The 18,906-nt window shown below is 40.1% G+C and overlaps 1 protein-coding gene across 31 annotated transcripts in view; it reads left to right on the forward strand.

Annotated features, from left to right (window-relative positions):
- KALRN (kalirin RhoGEF kinase) overlaps nucleotides 1-18,906 on the forward strand; it is a 689,644-nt gene that overhangs the window by 402,344 nt on the left and 268,394 nt on the right. For 22 of the 31 annotated variants that reach the window (XM_019956772.2, XM_070800327.1, XM_070800373.1 and 19 more), the window contains 4 exons: nucleotides 1,697-1,863; nucleotides 9,684-9,803; nucleotides 14,620-14,838; nucleotides 18,048-18,197. In XM_019956772.2, coding sequence (XP_019812331.1) covers nucleotides 1,697-1,863; nucleotides 9,684-9,803; nucleotides 14,620-14,838; nucleotides 18,048-18,197 — 656 coding nt within the window. The remainder of the gene's footprint in view (nucleotides 1-1,696; nucleotides 1,864-9,683; nucleotides 9,804-14,619; nucleotides 14,839-18,047; nucleotides 18,198-18,906) is intronic. The other 9 variants (XM_019956779.2, XM_070800563.1, XM_070801557.1 and 6 more) reach the window with 1 other exon arrangement.

Consider the following 18,906-nt stretch of genomic DNA (forward strand, 5'->3'; position numbering starts at 1 on the left):
ATCAGAAATAGCTGGACAGTAAGAATCAAGAAATATTTCAACTTGCATGAAGATAGGAGCCAAGAAGACATGAATGTCAGAAGATAGAAAGTTGAAAGCTTGAGTCAGGAACCAGGAAAGCCGTGGGACTGAGGAGCAAAGCATGTTTATTGTTATCATATGTTAGATACTTATATATATATTATATATTATCTCATTGAATCCTCCCAACCAGCTCCTGAGATAGGTGGCTATGTAAAATCCCATTGTACATATAAGGAAAGTGAAGTCTCTGAAAGCTTAGGTAACTTGCCAAGATCAGGATTCTGATCTGGGACAGGCTTCACACATTCCGTGTGCTCTATCACAGCAAGTAAGGAATCACAGTCAAGTCACTAGAGGGCAGAAGGACCTTGATAACTAGGCAGAGCCTTTGCTCCATCTTAGAGTTCCTTAGTGACCCTTGCTGAAGCAGAAATCTGTTGGAGAAAGGCTACTTTAGGCCTGTTGGTGATAATGTGTGAATAGGAGCTCTGGTTTGGAGAAGAGAGAAAGTGTGTGTGTGTGTATGTGTGTGCGTGTGCGCGCATGTGCGCACACGCATGCATGTGTGCTGGGAGAGGTACTCCAAAAAAATAAGACAGGGAGGTGAGGGGTTTTACACAAGGAGTGGAGCCACAGCTTCTGCCTGGTGAGTGTTGATTCGTCTCCCCTCAAAGTCAGGTGACTGGCAGTTTATTAATAAACTTTGGGAGCCCTTGTTGGTGACTGGTGGGGCTTACTAATGCTTTGAATCAGTAGAAGGATGAGCAAACTCTCCTGTGGGCACAATTTTAGTGTGATGATTTTTCTAAACGGATAAATACTCAGTGTGTGCTAAGTCGCTTCGGTCGTGTCTGACTCTTTACGACCCCATAGACTGTAGCCCATCAGGCTCCTTTTTCCATGGGATTCTCCAGGCAAGAATACTGGAGTGGATTGCCATTTCCTTCTCCAGGAGATCTTCCCCACCCAGGGATTGAACCCATGTCTCTTGTACTGGCAAGTGGATTCTTTACTGCTGAACCACCTGAGAAGGCCAAGTACTCAGTACCCCTGTGATATTGCTGGGGTATGGTTATCAGGCGTGTTTGCCTGTATTTGATAAACAATAGAGCTAGCAGGTATTTCTAAGAGTGCTTTTTTAGGGAACCTAAGTAGTTGACTAATAAAATTACCACTGGCCAACTATTCTCTTCAGAATGCATTTAGCTTCTAATCATGAATTGCATCTGACCAGCTGAAAGAGAGTGTGCCTTTGGCAGAAGTTCCTGAGACAGCGTCTTTTGGGCTTTGTTTTGTATTTCCCAATGTAATCCAAAGGCTTGGTTGTGAACATTCTGGGTGTTGGCAAACCACCCAGTAAGGACTGCTGTATGTGGTCTTGTCTGGGGATGGACTCCAGTAAGCCACCTCTTTGACTCCAGTTGGTAAGGAGCTGATCATCTGTTAAAGAGTTGTTCCCTGGCAAAGGATCAGTTAATCCAATAGAGATGGTATGCTTTGAGCATCTCAAAGGCCCATATGGTGATTTATCCCTTTTCACAGAGTGATATGCAGAGGTTGGGAGGGTACTGGTGTCGTCTTTCTGAATTCCAGCTTTCATATGCATGCTGAAGGAAATGTAGTCTTTACTGTACTACCTGGTTTTTAATTGTTTACATTTTGTTTTAATCAGGGATTGAGTTAATCTGTGAAAAAGACATTGATCTGGCAGCCCAGGTACAAGAGCTATTAGAGTTTCTCCATGAGAAACAGCATGAGTTGGAGCTCAACGCAGAGCAGACCCACAAGCGACTTGAGCAGTGCCTCCAACTGCGGCACCTCCAGGCCGAGGTCAAACAGGTGAGCCTGGCCCTCCACCTTCAGCCTGGGCTTTCCAGTGGCTGAGTCTGGTCTGGGCCTGCTCCTGGTATTGGGTAAGGCATACAGAGCCTCAGGTGTGACCAGAACTTAGGAATAGGTAAGTTAAGGAATGGTTGTATTAGCTTCTGAAAGCTAGTCTGCCGTCTATTGACTCTAACAAATAGATCTAATGGTCCAGTGGCTCAGACTTACAAACCCATGATTTCTCCGGCATATAACAATCTAAGGAGAACATCTTCTCAGGGCTTTTCCAAGTTGTCCTCAGTCACTGAATCCATTCTCTTCCTTTCTGTCCTCAATCCTGCATAGAGTTCATGGGAAAGGCAAAGCCTTTATCAATAGACATATTCAGGCTTTAGAGCCAGACTGATTAATTTGGGGGCACCTATGTGTCTAGTAAGGACCTAACATATTCTTGATAATAAGTGGTAGCCATCATTCACTTCCCATTATTCTTTTCCGTATGTTTGTGGTTTTTATAAGAAAATGTTCTCGCCACGTTAAAGCCAACTTTAAAGAGTTCTTACCTGTATGAGACATGATACTATCTATTGTTCTAAAGGATATTCCTGTACCATTCCTAGGGATTTATAGGAACATACACACAATGACCAATGATACATTTTAAAAATACTATATATTTATATTATAAACAGACTAAATGGGAATTTTCAGCATAATGATTGGTGACTTCCTATTTAGACAAAGTGGGACTGAAGAAATCCGAATATAATTATAGTTCCACTTATTGAGTGTCATAGACCTTTTATACCTATCTCTTGATCAGTCCTCACAACCATTCTCTGAAACAAACATTACTCTCCTTTCAGAGGAAGTCACTGAAGCTTAGCAAGGTCACCAGACAAAGGTCACACTGAAGAAAGAACTCGCCATCACCTTCCCCATGTCCAGGAGGACTTCCTGGCAGGCTAGACCCCACAGCACTTCACTGTTTGCTTCTTTTGCTCCAGACTCTCCCAATCAACCCGTTCCCCCTGCTTCCTCTAGGCAGAGCCCCGCCCAAAATATCATGTTCAGTAACCACTAGAACTTTTAGATTTAAGTCTATCAATTTAGCACAGGGAACAAAAATATATTTTATAATTATTTCTTGGTCCCTTTTATTCAGGGTAGTCCTTGTTAATGCCTGTGCTTATATAGTTATTATATAGTATTTATTATAATGTGCAAAATTACCTTCTCTGCTCCCCTTCTTTTCCAATCAGTGCTGAGTTCTCACATTCTGTGCTAAAGATTCATCTTTAGCACCAGTGACATCACTGAGCCCTAAGCAAAGCCAGGTCACAGCACTGCCATCCAGGTTTTTTTCAGTTTAATTATCCTGGGGTCACACCTAATTGTCTGGAGAGACATGTTACTCGTGATGACATGGTAGAAATCCTAGCAGGCCCAGAATAGGGATGAGTATTCAAATTCTGAATCTTTTTTGGCAGCAATGATAGTAATTTCTTTCTTATGAGAAGTACTTTGAGAAGTACTTTCTCATTTGTGATCTCAATTTAGGAGAAAAAGTCCATGAGAGAGAGTGGTGTACATTTACTTTACAAATGAGGAACTGAGGTACTATAAGATGAGTGTTCCCAGGGCCTTGTGGCTGCTTAGCTGAAACTTGAGCCCAGGCCTCCTAAATCCAGACCTGGGACTTCTCCTCTGCTCTTTGTTCATGGTCATCTCAATAAACTGGATAACAGGAAAATTATTCCTAATTGAATTTTTGAGATGGAAGTACCAGACCACCTTACCTGTCTCCTGAAAAACCTGCATGCAGGTCAAGAAGCAACAGTTAGAACCAGACATGGAACAACGGACTGGTTCAAAATTGGGAAAGGAGTACAACAAGGCCGTATATCAGCACCTTGCTTATTTAACTTATATTATGCAGAGTACATCATGTGAAATGCTGGGCTGGATGAATCACAAGCTGGAATCAAGACTGCTAAGAGAAATATCAACAACTTCAGATATGCAAATGATACCACTCTAATAGCAGGAAATGAAGAGGAACTAAAGAGCCTCTTGATGAAGGTGAAAGAAGAGAGTGAAAAAGCTGGCTTAAAATTCAGCATTCAAAAAACTAAGATCATGACATCTGGTCCCATCACTTCATGGCAAATAGCAGGGAAAAAAGTGGAAACGATGACAGATTTTCTTTCCTTGGGCTCCAAAATCACTGGATGGTAACTGTGGCCATGAAATTAAAAGACTCTTGCTCCTTGGAAAGAAAGTTATGACAAACCTAGACGCTATTAAAAAGCAGACACATCACTTTGCCAGCAAAGGTCCATATAGTCAAAGCTATGGTTTTTCCAGTAGTCATATATGGATGTGAGAGTTGGACCATAAAGAAGGCTGAGTGTTGAACAGTTGATGCTTTCAAATTGTGGTGCTAGAATAGACTCTAGAGAGTCCCTTGGACTTCATGGAGATCAAACCAGTCAACCCTAAAGGAAATAAACCCTGAATATTCATTGGAAGGACTAATGCTGAAGCTGAAGCTCCAATATTTTGGCCACCTGAATTGAAGAGCCAACTAATTGGAAAAGAGCTTGTTGCTGGGAAAGATTGAGAGCAAGAGGAGAAGGAGGTGACAGAGGATAAGACGGTTAGATAGAATCACCAACTCAATGGACATGAATTTGAGCCAACTCTGGGAGAGAGTGAAAGACAGGGAAGCCTGGCATGCTGCAGTGCATGGTACGCAAAGAGGTGGACATGACTTAGTGAAAGAACAACATCATATAATTTTGTTTGCATTCTTTATTTTTTATTTATTTTTGTTACAGAATTCATAGTAGAGCCAACTTTCTAATTATGTTTTTCTTGACTGTGATGAAAATGGAAATGAAATGAATTTTTAACTTTCCAAGTATACATTCTGTATAGGATGGAGAGCTAAAGGATGATAGGTAGTTTGTCAAGTGGGGAAGTAGATTAACCAAATATGGATCATCCAGGCTTGACTAATTGCATACATTCCCATTCAGTATTTCATGAATTATAGAGCAAAAAAAAGTTCTTCTGGAATTTCAAATTCCAGAAGAGAAAATTCTAGAATGAGAAAATTCCTTCTTCTCTTCACCATGGCAAGAATGACACATGGGGGATTGTAGTTCAAAATGGTACTGGATGGCTGAGATCAGCATTTAGGAAACCACGAAGGCCTTGGCAGCGGATATCAGCCCTTGCAGGTGCCGAGGGGCTGCTGTTCCGTTAAGCCATTATGCCTCATTAAACAGACTTGTTCTCCTTGTCAGTGTGGGCTCTTTCTTTAGGGAGTCATCGAATCCAGTTTCAGAGAAGGCATTCGGGGTTTGATGGAAGTTGGTGGAGCAGGAAATATTGACTTGGAAGCTGTTGACACTTGGAAAGAGGGAGTTAATTTAGATGTCAGTATTGATCATGTGGGCTAAATTTAGACACCAGCTTGAGAGTTTCTCTTTGGAATGTACTCTCAAAAAAAAAAAAAAAACACCTTAATTGAAGTGCCATTAATAGAGACAGAAAGGGAGAGGACAACACTGTGTTATGTCTCTGTCATTATAGCGCAGAGGTTAAAGGTTTAGATTTGGCCTTCATAACCTATGTGAAGTTATACCACAGTTATATTAAACTGGAGCTCTGAGGAGCAGTGATATCACAGACGTTGACTAAAAATAATTTTCAAGTATTTAGAACAAATGAAACTGATTAGTGCAACTGATTTGCTTTCTGAGGGATTACTTAGGATTTTGTGTCTAAGATAAATGGCCCCAGCATCTCCAGAGAAATGCTGAGTCTTGAAGGAAACCACTCCCCTGATTCCCATGGTCCAGGGCCCTAGACCACCCAGATACCCCCTTTCTTCTAGAAAAATTGTTCAGATTATTCTCCAGACCCCACAGAATGCTCTGATTGTTTTCTAGGAAAATTGCTACTCTGGTAAGGATGACCTTACACTTATTAGATAATTGAGGGAGATTTGAAAAACCTATTTACTGGGCATAAAACTAAATGAATGCCCATATGTATTCCTGCAGAGCAATGCATTTAGCAGAAAATAGGCCAAAATGGATTTGTAGGATGTTGGAGCTCTGAGCTATGGGAAAATGAATTGTACTTATTTGTCTACTAAAGACATTGACTTAAATTATCCCTGTGGACTAAATACTGGCCAATATTTTCATATGATCAAGATAGGAATTTAAAACAAAGGAGAAAATATTACCTTATCCTCATATTCATATAGAAAATACCATTTAATTCTGTTCACTGTACAAAATTAAAAGGAGTTGGAGTAGTACCGAAAGATAGGCAGCCATAGGGACAAGTATCATCCATTTGTTTCAAAATGGAGATAATTAAGAAGACACACAGAGTCTATAAAACCATGAAAGATAAACATATATAACTTATAAATTGTGAATTTTTTTAACTAAGAAATACTAGAAATATAACAGGCTCCCATTTAACCACCTGAGAGGCTGACGATTTTCCTGTGGTTAGAGTTTCAGAAATGACTGTGCCTTGTGATAAATCATCTGCAGTAGCAGGAGCCTCATAGGTTTCCTGTCAGTGTGACCTAGAGAACACAGTCATAGCCAAGCAACTTCCCCAACCTACGTGGGCACAGGGTCCAGCTTGCCCAGCGTAGGTGGCATCATCATTTTGGACATTCACATCTAGTTAACCAAATCCACCCTTCTCCCAACTCGGTTATCTGAGCTTCTGAACGAAGCAGATCTCTGTGTTCAGTCCCCCCTCAGCCTGACTGAGCTGAATTGGTGACTTAACTCCCAAGCCCCCAAGCAGCAATACTCTTCCCAACCCTCATTTCTGCAGGGCTATGTTTCTCTGTTATCCTGTGGTTATAGGGACAGTCTCTGAATTTTGAAAGGAGTATGGAATATTATGGCTCCAAGTGACCTTTAAAGACCATCTAACCTATTGGTAAACTATGATCCAAGATGAATGATCTATGTAAAATGTGTGTTTATAGGATTACATCTTATAGTTTACAAAATACTTTTACAGTAATTATTTCATTTCAACTATACCTTGTGACTTACCATTTTACAGATAAGAAAACTGAGCCTCAGGGAGATTAAATGATGTTTCGAAAGTCAAATAGCTCAAGATTAGTGGGCCAATATTTCTCATGTTACAAAATTTCTTCTACTACCTTTCTCTCATTTGGATGCTCACAGAGAATAAATAACCAATTTTATGAACCAGGAAGATAAAGGATGACAGTAATGGAAAATTATACCAACAAGAGTTATTGATCAGAGCGCAAAGACTGATGATAAGAAAACAGCTAAGGTATCTATATCTCATCAGAATATACAAATGAACTCTGCAAATACTAGAATATAAGTTGGTATTCCTAAAACTCTTTTTCTTCTCATTGTGAGAGGTATAATTGTAGAATCATAGTTAGGTTTGTCTCGAAACTAAAAATCACCACCATCATCAGGCTTTGCCTTTAACAGTATGCTACATCAACCCTGATACAGGAAGGAAAGATATCCTACCTTTACAGATGAAAAAGCTGTGGCTCAGGGGTGGCTTTATCAAGTAGAAACAAAGCCAGGTGTTTTGACTTGAGATTTTGTGTTCTTTCAACATGGTCTCAGTTCTGCTTCTAGGACTGAGTCCAGGACTTCAACATGGGAGATTTGATTCTAGGAAGATTAAAAATGCTTGTAGTTTAATCATTGGCATCAGTCCCACCCCTGAACCAAGCCATTGATTAAACTGCCATGCATTTTTGTCTTCCTAAAATCAAATTTCCTATTTAAAGTTCTGGAATGCCTTTATAAACAACATTTGGGAAATAAAAATGAACAAGGATATCAAGGATATGGCATGATTTAATGTAAGATGCAGAGACTAAAACCTATCATATTTCTAAATGGAGAATCTGGTAGATGGAGATCCCACAACTATAGCTATAACTGATGCTTTCAGTTGGCTCAGAATAGAGAGAAAAATATTCCAGCATGAACTCAAGAGGCCCAGAGGGAGTCAGATTGCCCCACCCCCCAAGTGTTGATTTGTGATGCACATTGAGAAAATGTTTCTCTGACACCCTCAAATGAATCTTGAACCAAGCAAGTTGTGATGAATCATGGCAGAAGGACTTACATAGTTCAGAAATATAAATTATGAGCTCTATTTTCCAAAGGAGTGAAGCATTTGGGCATGCAATCTGTGTATGCATGTACCCAAACTTACAGCCAGCTTTTAGAAATCATAAGCGCCTCTAGTCAGCCAACTACAGTGCACCAGTGGCATCAGAGATTTCACACATACACTCTGAACAGTTATTTCCTGCAACTAATTGCTTTACAGATTGGCGTCTCATCCGCAATCTGCCAGACTGCCCGTGAATTAACATCTCAATCCAAATAGCCCAGCTTCAATGGGATTTATGTCCCAATGTTATCCATGCACAATATGGCATCAGTCATTGTCTGCCCAAGGAGAACATTTGAGAAATGCCAGTGAGGGTTATGGAAAAGGAGACTAGGATTAGTATTTTTCTAATTGTTTAACATGAAGAAGTTGAAAGAAAAAAAAAAAAAAATCTCAAAACCTCTGAAACAGATTGTGATGTCTTCTGCTTTGCCTTGAGGGAACAGATGGATGATATTTACTGATCTTGAAATTTCAGAAGAACTTTTATTTCCTCTCCAAGCAAACTCTCAGACTCTTTAATAAAGCAAATATTTGGCAATTTTCTGATGACCAGACACAAGGTAGATTTTCAAGGCCTAATACTTCCAGTTTGATTATTTGCACCAGACTCTATTAGCTGGGTAATTGCCACAGTTCCATTTCAGCTAGGACTATCTAGACAGTATCAGCTGTTTCTCCTTCTATTCTAATATTCTCTAGCTGAATTTTCTTTCCCCCAGTACTAAGTTAAGGTCACCTAGAAATCTTACTCAGCCTAGCCATAACCTCTAAATAAATCAATTATAACATACTCTTTTGTTTTCTAATGATCCAGTGTATGGGTGATTCATACTATTTTGCTTGTTTTCTTTTTCCTCCTTTTGGGTTGTTTAACCAATCAAGGCTGAGACTTGTCTACTCTTGGCTATTTTGCAAACCGTAGGAGGTTGGACCCACTTTTCAGGTGTGACTTGGATGTTTTCCACAGTGACTTGGATATTTTCACTCTTTCAAAAATGTTACTGCATACCTGTCATATGAAAAGCACTATGCTAGGCATTGGGTGAGATTATGATATGACTCATGTATTAATCAAGTCTCCCAGAAGTTTACATTCTAACGAGGGGAGATGAAACATAGGTCAAAATAACCAAATAAGGCAGACTTCCGTGAGTGCCACAGAATGGTCTGGTTTCGCTAGATGATGAAGAAATTGTTTCTAATAGGTGTGATGAGATATAGAAGATTTCAAGCAGTTGTTGGCCTTAAAAAAGAAAAGGATAGCATACCGATATTCCATACATATGGAATTTATTTATTTTTACCATACTGTGTTCCAGAAGGAACTTCAGAAACATACCTACAGTGAAATCAGATAAAGTAATGTTTAAATTAAGTAGCTGAGGAGACTGGGATTGAAGAGTGATAAGGGTAGGAAAGAAAATGTGAAGCTGGGAATAAGATTGGTACTTACAATAAATATCTTATGGCACAGGGTTCCAGATAAATTTGGAGAGATTTTACTTATCCAGATCCTTCCTATCTTCTCTTGGTTGCAGGTAGGAAATAGTGAGCTATCCGACTGAAGGCCATTCACCTGTGCTCTTGTCCCAACTCCCTAGGTCCTAGGATGGATCCGCAATGGGGAGTCAATGCTCAATGCCAGCCTGGTCAACGCCAGCTCTTTGTCTGAAGCAGAGCAGCTACAGCGGGAGCACGAGCAGTTCCAACTAGCCATCGAGGTAACACCCAGATCTGACTGCACTGTCCTCCCTTTCCTTCTCTGCTGTGCAACTTAGGCAGGATGATTCCTTAAGGTGTGGGTTTTCCTTTATGTGGTGAAGCCATTACTCTTTCTTGTGAAATGGGCCAGGTAGCTTCCTTATCACCCAGGAATTAGAGAAGCAAATCCAAGGCTTCATCACCCCAAGGAAGCCTGGTATTAGAAGACAAGTATTCACACTCCAAATGTGGTCTTTTTTATTAGTACCTTTAACCTTCAAGGCCCTTGGTCCATTGAGTCTTTTAATACCTTATGATCTATGCATCATGTGAAAAATAGAAAGCTAAAAAGTTAGAAGTCACTTCCAGTTGAAGCTCACTCAGAATTGAGGATAAACAATTATAGAAGTCAGTAGTAAATTAGGATTCCATTTTTAAACATTTGATTTACATGTAACATTTAGATTTCATTGTCAAATCTGCCTTTTAACAAGAGCAGTGAGCACAGGAGCAGACTACACTAGATAGTTTGTTTCACTGAAAGTAGTTGTTCAATAATGCGGGTGGAAGTCATATTTAAAGAATAAACTAAAATCAGAAATTTACCAACCAAGGCTATTTTAAAATAAAATTCCACTTGTGATAGTCTAATGTGAATTTTGTCTTGCTTTAAATAATATCTTTAATTATCCTTTGTACTGGAACATTTCCTTCCCAAAGAGACTTGAGCTGATTGCTCTAGAACAGTATGGAGAAAGAGTAGGAAATAGGACATGGGAACTATGCTAAAAATAAGTTCAGTTCCAATGGGAAAAGAGATAAAGAGAGAAAACCTCAAAGACCTGCATCACTTGTGGTTCAGTATAGAACTTAACCCACTTTTGAATGTGTAAGAAGTGCAAAGGTATTATCTTCTACTAAAGAAACACAACAGTGATAAAATCTTAACTGTCTGTGTCATGAAGTTTATCTTTAATACAGTGGTCCAACTGATTGCTAGCCATTTTTAAACTAGTATTGATGGATTTCAGCCATTTAATTTTCGAAAAGCTTTCTTATATGTGAAAATGTAGCATTAACATGAATGTCATACTTCTCTAAGACGTTTGATAACTTCTTAGGAAATATTGCGTTTTACTGGCACACCCAAATATTAGGGTGTTGGGATCTATTCATTGTGAAGGAAAAATCAAGATTGAGATTATAATAAAAAATTAGGCCCACAGTGGTCAAAGCCCCATTGAGAGGCAGCCGTGAAGAAAATGAAAGTCGGGCAGTCACATTCAAGGCTTGACGTGAATCTGTGAGGGACACTAGGCGAAGAAGGGACAGCTGTTGGCCATACCTCCTCCTTACTTACCTTGAATGTGGACGTTTACCTGCCCTGTCAGGTAATTCAATTTTCAGTCCCTTAATTAGATGTTGGGCTAGTAAAACCAAGTGTCGTGACACACTTGAGCGTCTCAATGAGCTAGTAGAAAATAGTGGGTAAATCCATTAATAATGTTACTGAAATAGCTAAATTCTATCTGACTTGCTTATGCAGTATACACAAATTTGTATTAGATGATGTTGCATCCTTACACAATAGAGGCTTACTAAGCATCTGTGTCTCTAAATTTCATGGATGCAACTTGATCAAATATTCCTAGGATATATGTTGAGATATAAATGCCTGTAGAGTTTGTCTGTGGACTCAAGAGGACGTGACAAAACAAACAGGATTTCTGGTAGATCTTGGGAATGGAAGGTGGGCAGGGTCTGCAGCTTGGCTAGAATAATGACAAGAACAGAGCCAGAATTTCAACATATGCTCCTTCTCCAGGTGGCATTATGCTTCTCTCTAAATATGTCAATTTAGACCAGGTTCTGCACTGGGGGAACATATGCCAGGTAGGGTGTGAGCAATTTGATAGGAGATTTTACTAGTCTGGTTTTATTTAACCCATTTTGATACTGTTACTGGAGGTCCTTACAGTGATAGGGAACATAATTTGACTTCTTGGGCCCTAAGAAAGAATCCTGGCCTCTAGAAGGGAAAATAAAATAGCTCTATGTAAGACAATTATATAATTTATTGTTAGAACTAAGACTCTTTTAAGAGAAAAAGTGGGAACTAATAATAACTAATCCAGACAAATCAGCATGGACTAGAACTCTCATGGGAAAACCGAGATGTTTGCTCCCCCTAGCTTGATTGGCCTCATCTGTCTGAAGGTTTTGGTCTCCTTAAAGAAGGTCAGAATGTTTACCTGAAGTATACTTGGTTACAGAAAAACTTCCCCAGAGCCATTCAGAATGCAGAGCAGTAGACAGCTCTCCAGAAATACAGCTTTACAGATTCGTATTTGTTAGTATCCAAATGTTGTGGCTGATGTGTCTTCAAGAACTGTGAACATCATAGAGGCACCCTTGTTTTTATAACCTGCTTTTTAAAATCCATTTTTATTTGAAATCCTCTTATGCATTCTAAGCATAAGCACTATGGCAGTAGTTAAAACTGGACAATAAATTCAGTTGATTTGGTTTGGTTTTCTTCCATGTCCCCCTACTAAATATGAACATCCTTGATAATCCATGTCTCAAAGACATAGCACTTAATAAGATTAGATAATAGTAGAAATAAATGCAAAATAATGACTCAAGCTTAGTGAAGCAGAGATTATGTCATATGCATAAGAGTTTATTATTTAGGAAATGAAAGGGAAGAAGAGGCTCCCAGGACTATTAGATATTAATGAGTTTCAAAATAAGGAAGAGGATTTGTTACATAGCATAAATTGTAAGAAAATTAAAGTTACTCCTCTACTCTGAGAAAAAGTAATAAATAAAGGTTTATGATGACAATTATATGCTGGTTTTATATATTGAGGAGAGACAAGATAATTATCAGAATCACTAATTCTACTTAGTGAGCCCTTCCTCTGAATGAGAAACTGTATATACCATTCTAATTGCTAGATATGAAATGATGTGATGTGATATGGTGGAAAGGACATAAATTTGGAAATAGGTCAAACCTGAATCTGATTTCATCACTTCCTTGTATGTACGTTTGGGGGCAAGTACCTTGATCAGCCTGAGCCTCAGTTTCTTAATCTGTAAAGTGGAAATAAGAATATCCACCTGTAGAAGTATCATAAGAACTAGAAAAATTCATAAGTACAGTGCCTAGCACAGAAAATACACATGACTAAATGGCTTTTAAAGAGATTTTTAAAAACAGCCCTTGCCTTAAGAGTTTCATTAAGTAAGGAAAATCAGCCAAGTGGTATAGGCATTCAGAAGAGGGTAGTTTTTAGTAAGTCTCAGGCTATCCAGAAAGATCTCTGAAGGTGGTCAGAGCTGAGCTGAGTGTCCAAGGGAATGGATGAGAAGTCTACGGAAGTGAACCAAAACCAAGAATGGACCTGAGGGTACTTCTACATTTAGGAGACAGGAAAAGAAAATGGTACCAATAAGAAAAATAGAGAAAGAAACCAAAGATTTGTAATGGATTATTTCTACTTGTTAGTTTATTTTTTCTAACTTCATGTAGCAATTAGGAAAATTGCTACATGATAAGAATGTGCTCATCAGGACTGAAGGCTGAATCAGTGGCAAAGTAAGGGAATAAAGGAGTCTAGGTGCTGTAGGAGGTCATGCTAACATAGCTCATGCTGAGGACAGATTCAGCAGAGGGGAAAGGGCAGCCAGAAGGTAGTTGATAGGCTGTGTAGACTGCAGTTTGGAATAAAGGTAAAGCAGGAGGTAGAAGTGAAAAGAGGGGAGGTTGTATTCACACACAAGCAGTGCTTGAATGGATTTGCTCTGGGGAACTGTCCCTGCACTGCAGCCCAAGATGAGCAGAAATCATTCAGGAGTAAGGCGCTGGGCTTCCAGCTGTTCTTCCCCACTGTCAGCTAAGCTATCCTTTCCTGAAAGTGCAAAGGCCAAATTCATACTATGCCATTGGGTTGAAATGATCCCAGTAGCTGAAGCTGGGATAATATTAGCTGGTTGAAGTCATATGGCTCATCCACATCAGTCTCTTATTTTAATAAATTGTGTTTATTTGGCTGTCTCCCTGCCACCCAGTTCTCCAACCTATTCTCCCCACCTCCTTCAGTTAAAGTGAACTCAGGATGCAAACCACACTTACCTGAATAAGAAAACAAACCTTCTGCAGTATAGATTATCCTAAAGGCAAACGTAAATAATGTGGTAATGCGGGATTATATGTTAAACTGAATTATCTTCTGTACTGTTCTGTTCCCTTGACAACTAAGAGATGGTGTGAGATTCTACTCTCCTGCTTTACTAACCTGTCAAATGTCTTCCTTCTACTAGAACGCTTTTAAAAATGATCATTCGTGTTTAAAATGATTGCATTGTTGGTTGAGACTTGTATTACATGGGGATTTTTTTATGTACTGTGTTTATTCGATCTGCAGAGTGGGACTACAGCAATAGCCTCCTCTGAAAACTGATGATGAATACTTTTATGATTAGATTGGAAAAGGAGATTTAATTAATGGTTGAGTCAACCAGGAAGCAGATTTATACACAACTGTGTTTCTCTAGCACAGAAACTAAAATGTCTTTAAAACGAAGAGTGATGCAAATAAATGAGAAAGGGGTAGGGACAGGAGTTAGGGACCTGAGCAGTTAGTTAATGAAAATGTTTGATATTCATTTTTTAAGTATGCTTTTAAAACAGTGATGACAACATGTTTGAATCAGTCATTTAAAGCTCTTTAACTTTTCTGCATCTTTCCACTCACGCCTCACTCCACCCCTTCCCATACCACGCCTGGGCTGTTCCCACGGACCTCTCTCTCCTCCCCTTGTGCCCAGTCCCTCTTTCATGCCACTTCCTTGCAGAAGACACACCAGAGCGCCCTGCAGGTTCAGCAGAAAGCTGAGGCGCTGCTCCAGGCTGGTCACTATGATGCAGATGCCATCCGGGAATGTGCTGAGAAGGTGGCCCTCCACTGGCAGCAACTCATGCTCAAGATGGAAGACCGACTGAAACTGGTCAATGCCTCAGTGGCCTTTTATAAAACTTCTGAGCAGGTGAGGGAGAGGGCTGTGTGGGCCTGAGACCAATGGAGGGCAGTTTTCTGCCACACATGGCAAGTCTGTAGGATCTACCTTAGCAAGAAGCCAATCCTCTCAGCACTAGCCTGAGAGCACAAGAATGATTTGTGGAAACACCATGGTTTGCTTCCATATGATTATTTCCATTAAAGGAGTGAACCACGTGATTTGTTTCTTATAAATTTCTCAAACTCACTAGATGTAGGTGTTGAAGTAGAAATTGGTTGGGCATATGCTGAATGCTAGGTTTCAGTGATGTACCAGTTAGCTCTGGCCACAATAATGCTGTATAACAAATCACCCCCAATCCCAGTGGTGTAAAACAATGAACAACTATTTTTGCTTAGGTATCTAGTATTCAGCTGATCTTGGCTGAGCATAGTAAAACTAGGCTCCAAGCTACAGGTTGGAACTAGATCTGTTCCTGTATTTCTCTTCCTTCTTGACTGGCAGGTATTTGAGCCACATTTATGGTGAAAGGCAGGGGTGCAAGAGCCCAAAATCTACTGTGCAAGTGCATTTCAAGTTTGCCTGTGTCATGTGCTGTAACATCCTTTTGGCCAAAACAAGTCATGTGTCCAAGCCAACATCAGTGAAGTGTGCCTCCTGTGAGGATTGTGAAAAGAGAGTGATGAGTTCCTGAACACAGTTTGCTGCTGCTGCTGAGTCGCTTCAGTCATGTCCGACTCTGTGCGACCCCATAGACGGCAGCCCACCAGGCTCCCCCATCCCTGGGATTCTCCAGGCAAGAACATTGGAGTGGGTTGCCATTTCCTTCTCCAATGTGTGAAAGTGAAAAGTGAAAGGGAAGTTGCTCAGTCGTGTCCGACTCTAGTGACCCCATGGACTGCAGCCTACCAGGCTCCTCCATCCATGGGATTTTCCAGGCAAAAGTACTGGAGTGGGGTGCCATTGCCTTCTCCGGAACACTAGTTAGGCTCACAGTTCTCTGATGACAGAGAGCCGTGTTTCCTGTACTACACCGGGAATCCCATGAATGAGATGTAACCTGTCTGTCAGTGGGCCCTGCAGCCAGCATTCATCTTTACACCTTCTCTCAGTCCTCCTTTCAAGCATTTCAGAGAGGTGGCATCTTACATGGCCTCAGAAGTGAGAGCAGCAGACTAACATAATAAAGAGCTTCTCCAGTTGTTTTATAAATTAAGCACAGCCCAGTCACACCTCAGCAAGCTTTTTTTAAAAATAGAAATCAATATGCCAATTCTAAGATTTACACAGATATGTGAAGAACCTAGAATAGCCAAAAGCAATCTTGACAAAGAACACTGGAGGCTTTATACCACCTGACTTTAAGACTCTAAAGCTGTAGGGATCAAGACAAGATGGTATTGGTGTGAGAACAGACACAGTGGAACAGAGTAGAGGTTGCAGAAGTAGACCCACATATATACAGTCAATTGATTCTTGAAAAAGCAATTCAACAAGTAAAGTTTTTTAAAAAATGGTGCCGGATAACTGGCTATCCATATGAAAAAAATGAGGCTTAATCCCTTTGTAATATCATATATAGTTTTTAATTTGAGATGGCTCAGCATGCTGAGGAGAAGTCAATGGCACCCCACTCCAGTACTCTTGCCTGGAAAATCCCATGGGCGGAGGAGCCTGGTAGGCTGCAGTCCATGAGGTCGTGAAGAATCGGACACGACTGAACGACTTCACTTTCACTTTTCACTTTCATGCTTTGGAGAAGGAAATGGCAACCCACTCCAGTGTTCTTGCCTGGAGAATCCCAGGGACGGGGGAGCCTGGTGGGCTGCCGTCTATGGGGTCGCACAGAGTCGGACACGACTGAAGCGACTTAGCAGCAGCAGCAAGATGCTGAAGGGGACAAAACACTAGATTAAGAGTCAGGAAATTTGACCCTGAACTGACCTTACCAAAGGTCACTTTCTCTCTCTAGATTTTTGATTCTTCACCTATTAAATTAAATGACTTACACTGGGTAATCTTTCCATTTCTTCTAGCTCCCAAATTGATTGGTTTTAAAACTAATACTACCTTGGGACAAGTGTTAAGCACTCGTTTTCTTAAAGTTGTTGCATGTGTATAATCTGTTTTCTCTCCATATGTGAGCCTCCTGCTTGTTTTGAGGCCTTGTCTCAAGAGAGATGTGTGGTGCTAAAGAAATTAGCTAGAGTTCAGGGATAGGCCTTCTCATGACATGGGAAGCATGTTGGCAATGGGAGTGTTCTGCTTTGGACACCTTTCAGCTTATTTTTCAGTTCAGTTCATAACTCATAAAGCATCCTATCCAATGCCACGTCGTTTACCAAAAGAGATGACTTTCTCAGATAGAGGAGGTCAAGGATAGTTAGAACCACTTTCCCCTGCTGCCCTAGCCAGGCAAGTAACCATAGATTGTTGAAGGAAAGTATAGAAATGGTTTCTGTTTTCTGCATCCTTCCTTAATCCCTGACACTAGGCTGCACTGTGTCTCCTACTGGTGCACCCAATTTGTCACTAAGGTCAATTAGAGCATGGCCTCCCAGACTTTTTAGAACTGAAAAACCATCTTAACTATCTTTTAAGTTAACTCGAATTTGTTATTCCTCTGAAGGAAATGTACATTTTGCAATAGCAGGCCTGGAGATGTCATTGCCTTATGGTAGCACCTTGAAACATTTTTGCTGGAATATTTTTCCCAGCGAGGGGAAAGATAGCATTCACTTATGGTCCATAAATCATACAACATAGGCAACTTCCTCCTTTACCTCTACTTGAGGCTACTTCCTGTAGGACAAGTACAGATGGCTGGGCAACACAAATATCTTCCCCAAACCTCCTTTTCCTGTTCTACCTAATATTATAGCAATTTAATATATAAAAACACTTGGAAACTCCCCAAATCACTAGTCTTTCCTCCTTTCTTGCTGTGTACATTATTCCTAGGCGATGTCATCAATCCCTGTAGCCTTCAACCATCAGCTGTCAGAAAATGATTCCGAAGTCCATACCTCAGTTGTAATCTGTCTTTCAAGCTCCAGACACTGGATTCTCACTGCCTCCTGGACTTTTTCTTAGACATCTCAGGGGTGCTGCACACCTAAGGCCACAAATTGGATTTTGAATGAAAAATGTCACTTACAATAGGGGTCTCTAAACTAATGGTCCTTATAAAACACTTCTTAAACAATTACTGAGTCTTTTCATTCATGATTCATTAGGTCTGTAGTGTCCTGGAGAGCTTAGAGCAAGAATACCGAAGAGATGAGGACTGGTGTGGTGGACGAGATAAATTGGGGCCAGCAGCAGAGATCGACCACGTCATTCCACTCATCAGTAAACATTTGGAACAAAAGGAAGCCTTTCTTAAGGTCAGAGCACATTGTCATCCAAGTTCTGGGACTTTAGCCTTGTTTTTCATCTACCGTCTCCCTCTCTCTCAGTCTCCTCCTCCTCTTCCTCCTCCTTTCTGTCTCTGTCTCTTTCTTTCTCTCTCTCTCACTGCTTCATATGGGCTTCCCATACTCCTGTATTTTCTAGTTTCTTATCTAAAGGGAGGCATTTGTAGAGAGGACATTTGAAAGGTTGAAAAGTTCCACTTCAAACATTATTTCTCTCCACACTTTTTGTATAATTAGGTAATTAGAATGCTCCATTTCTGCTGGTGCTATGTATAAATATCCTGATATCCCATTGATGTTTACTGAGGAAAATACACACTTTCACTTAGTTATGTTTTATCTATAAAAATATTTTAATTTAAATATATAAGCCTAGATAGAAAACTAATAAAATACATCTTTAATAACTGGATGACACAAAATTTAGAGCAAGAGTTTAAAAAAATATGTTTAGACATTTATTTATCAATCTAACAATTACCGATTACCAATAAATGTGACACTGTTTATTCTGTGTATGAAGACAGAAATACCTAGCTTCCCAGGGGGGAAACACAGTCCAGCTCTGAACAGCTTTCAGCTGGTGTGGGAAGACCTCCTAAGCCTCTTTCCTTCTGCCTTTGATCTTCTCTCTGACAGAACCTTCAGTGTGAAAACTTTTTCAAAGGATCCATTTACT

This window comes from Bos indicus, chromosome 1, assembly GCF_029378745.1.
Source record: "Bos indicus isolate NIAB-ARS_2022 breed Sahiwal x Tharparkar chromosome 1, NIAB-ARS_B.indTharparkar_mat_pri_1.0, whole genome shotgun sequence".
Taxonomy (NCBI): domain Eukaryota; kingdom Metazoa; phylum Chordata; class Mammalia; order Artiodactyla; family Bovidae; genus Bos; species Bos indicus.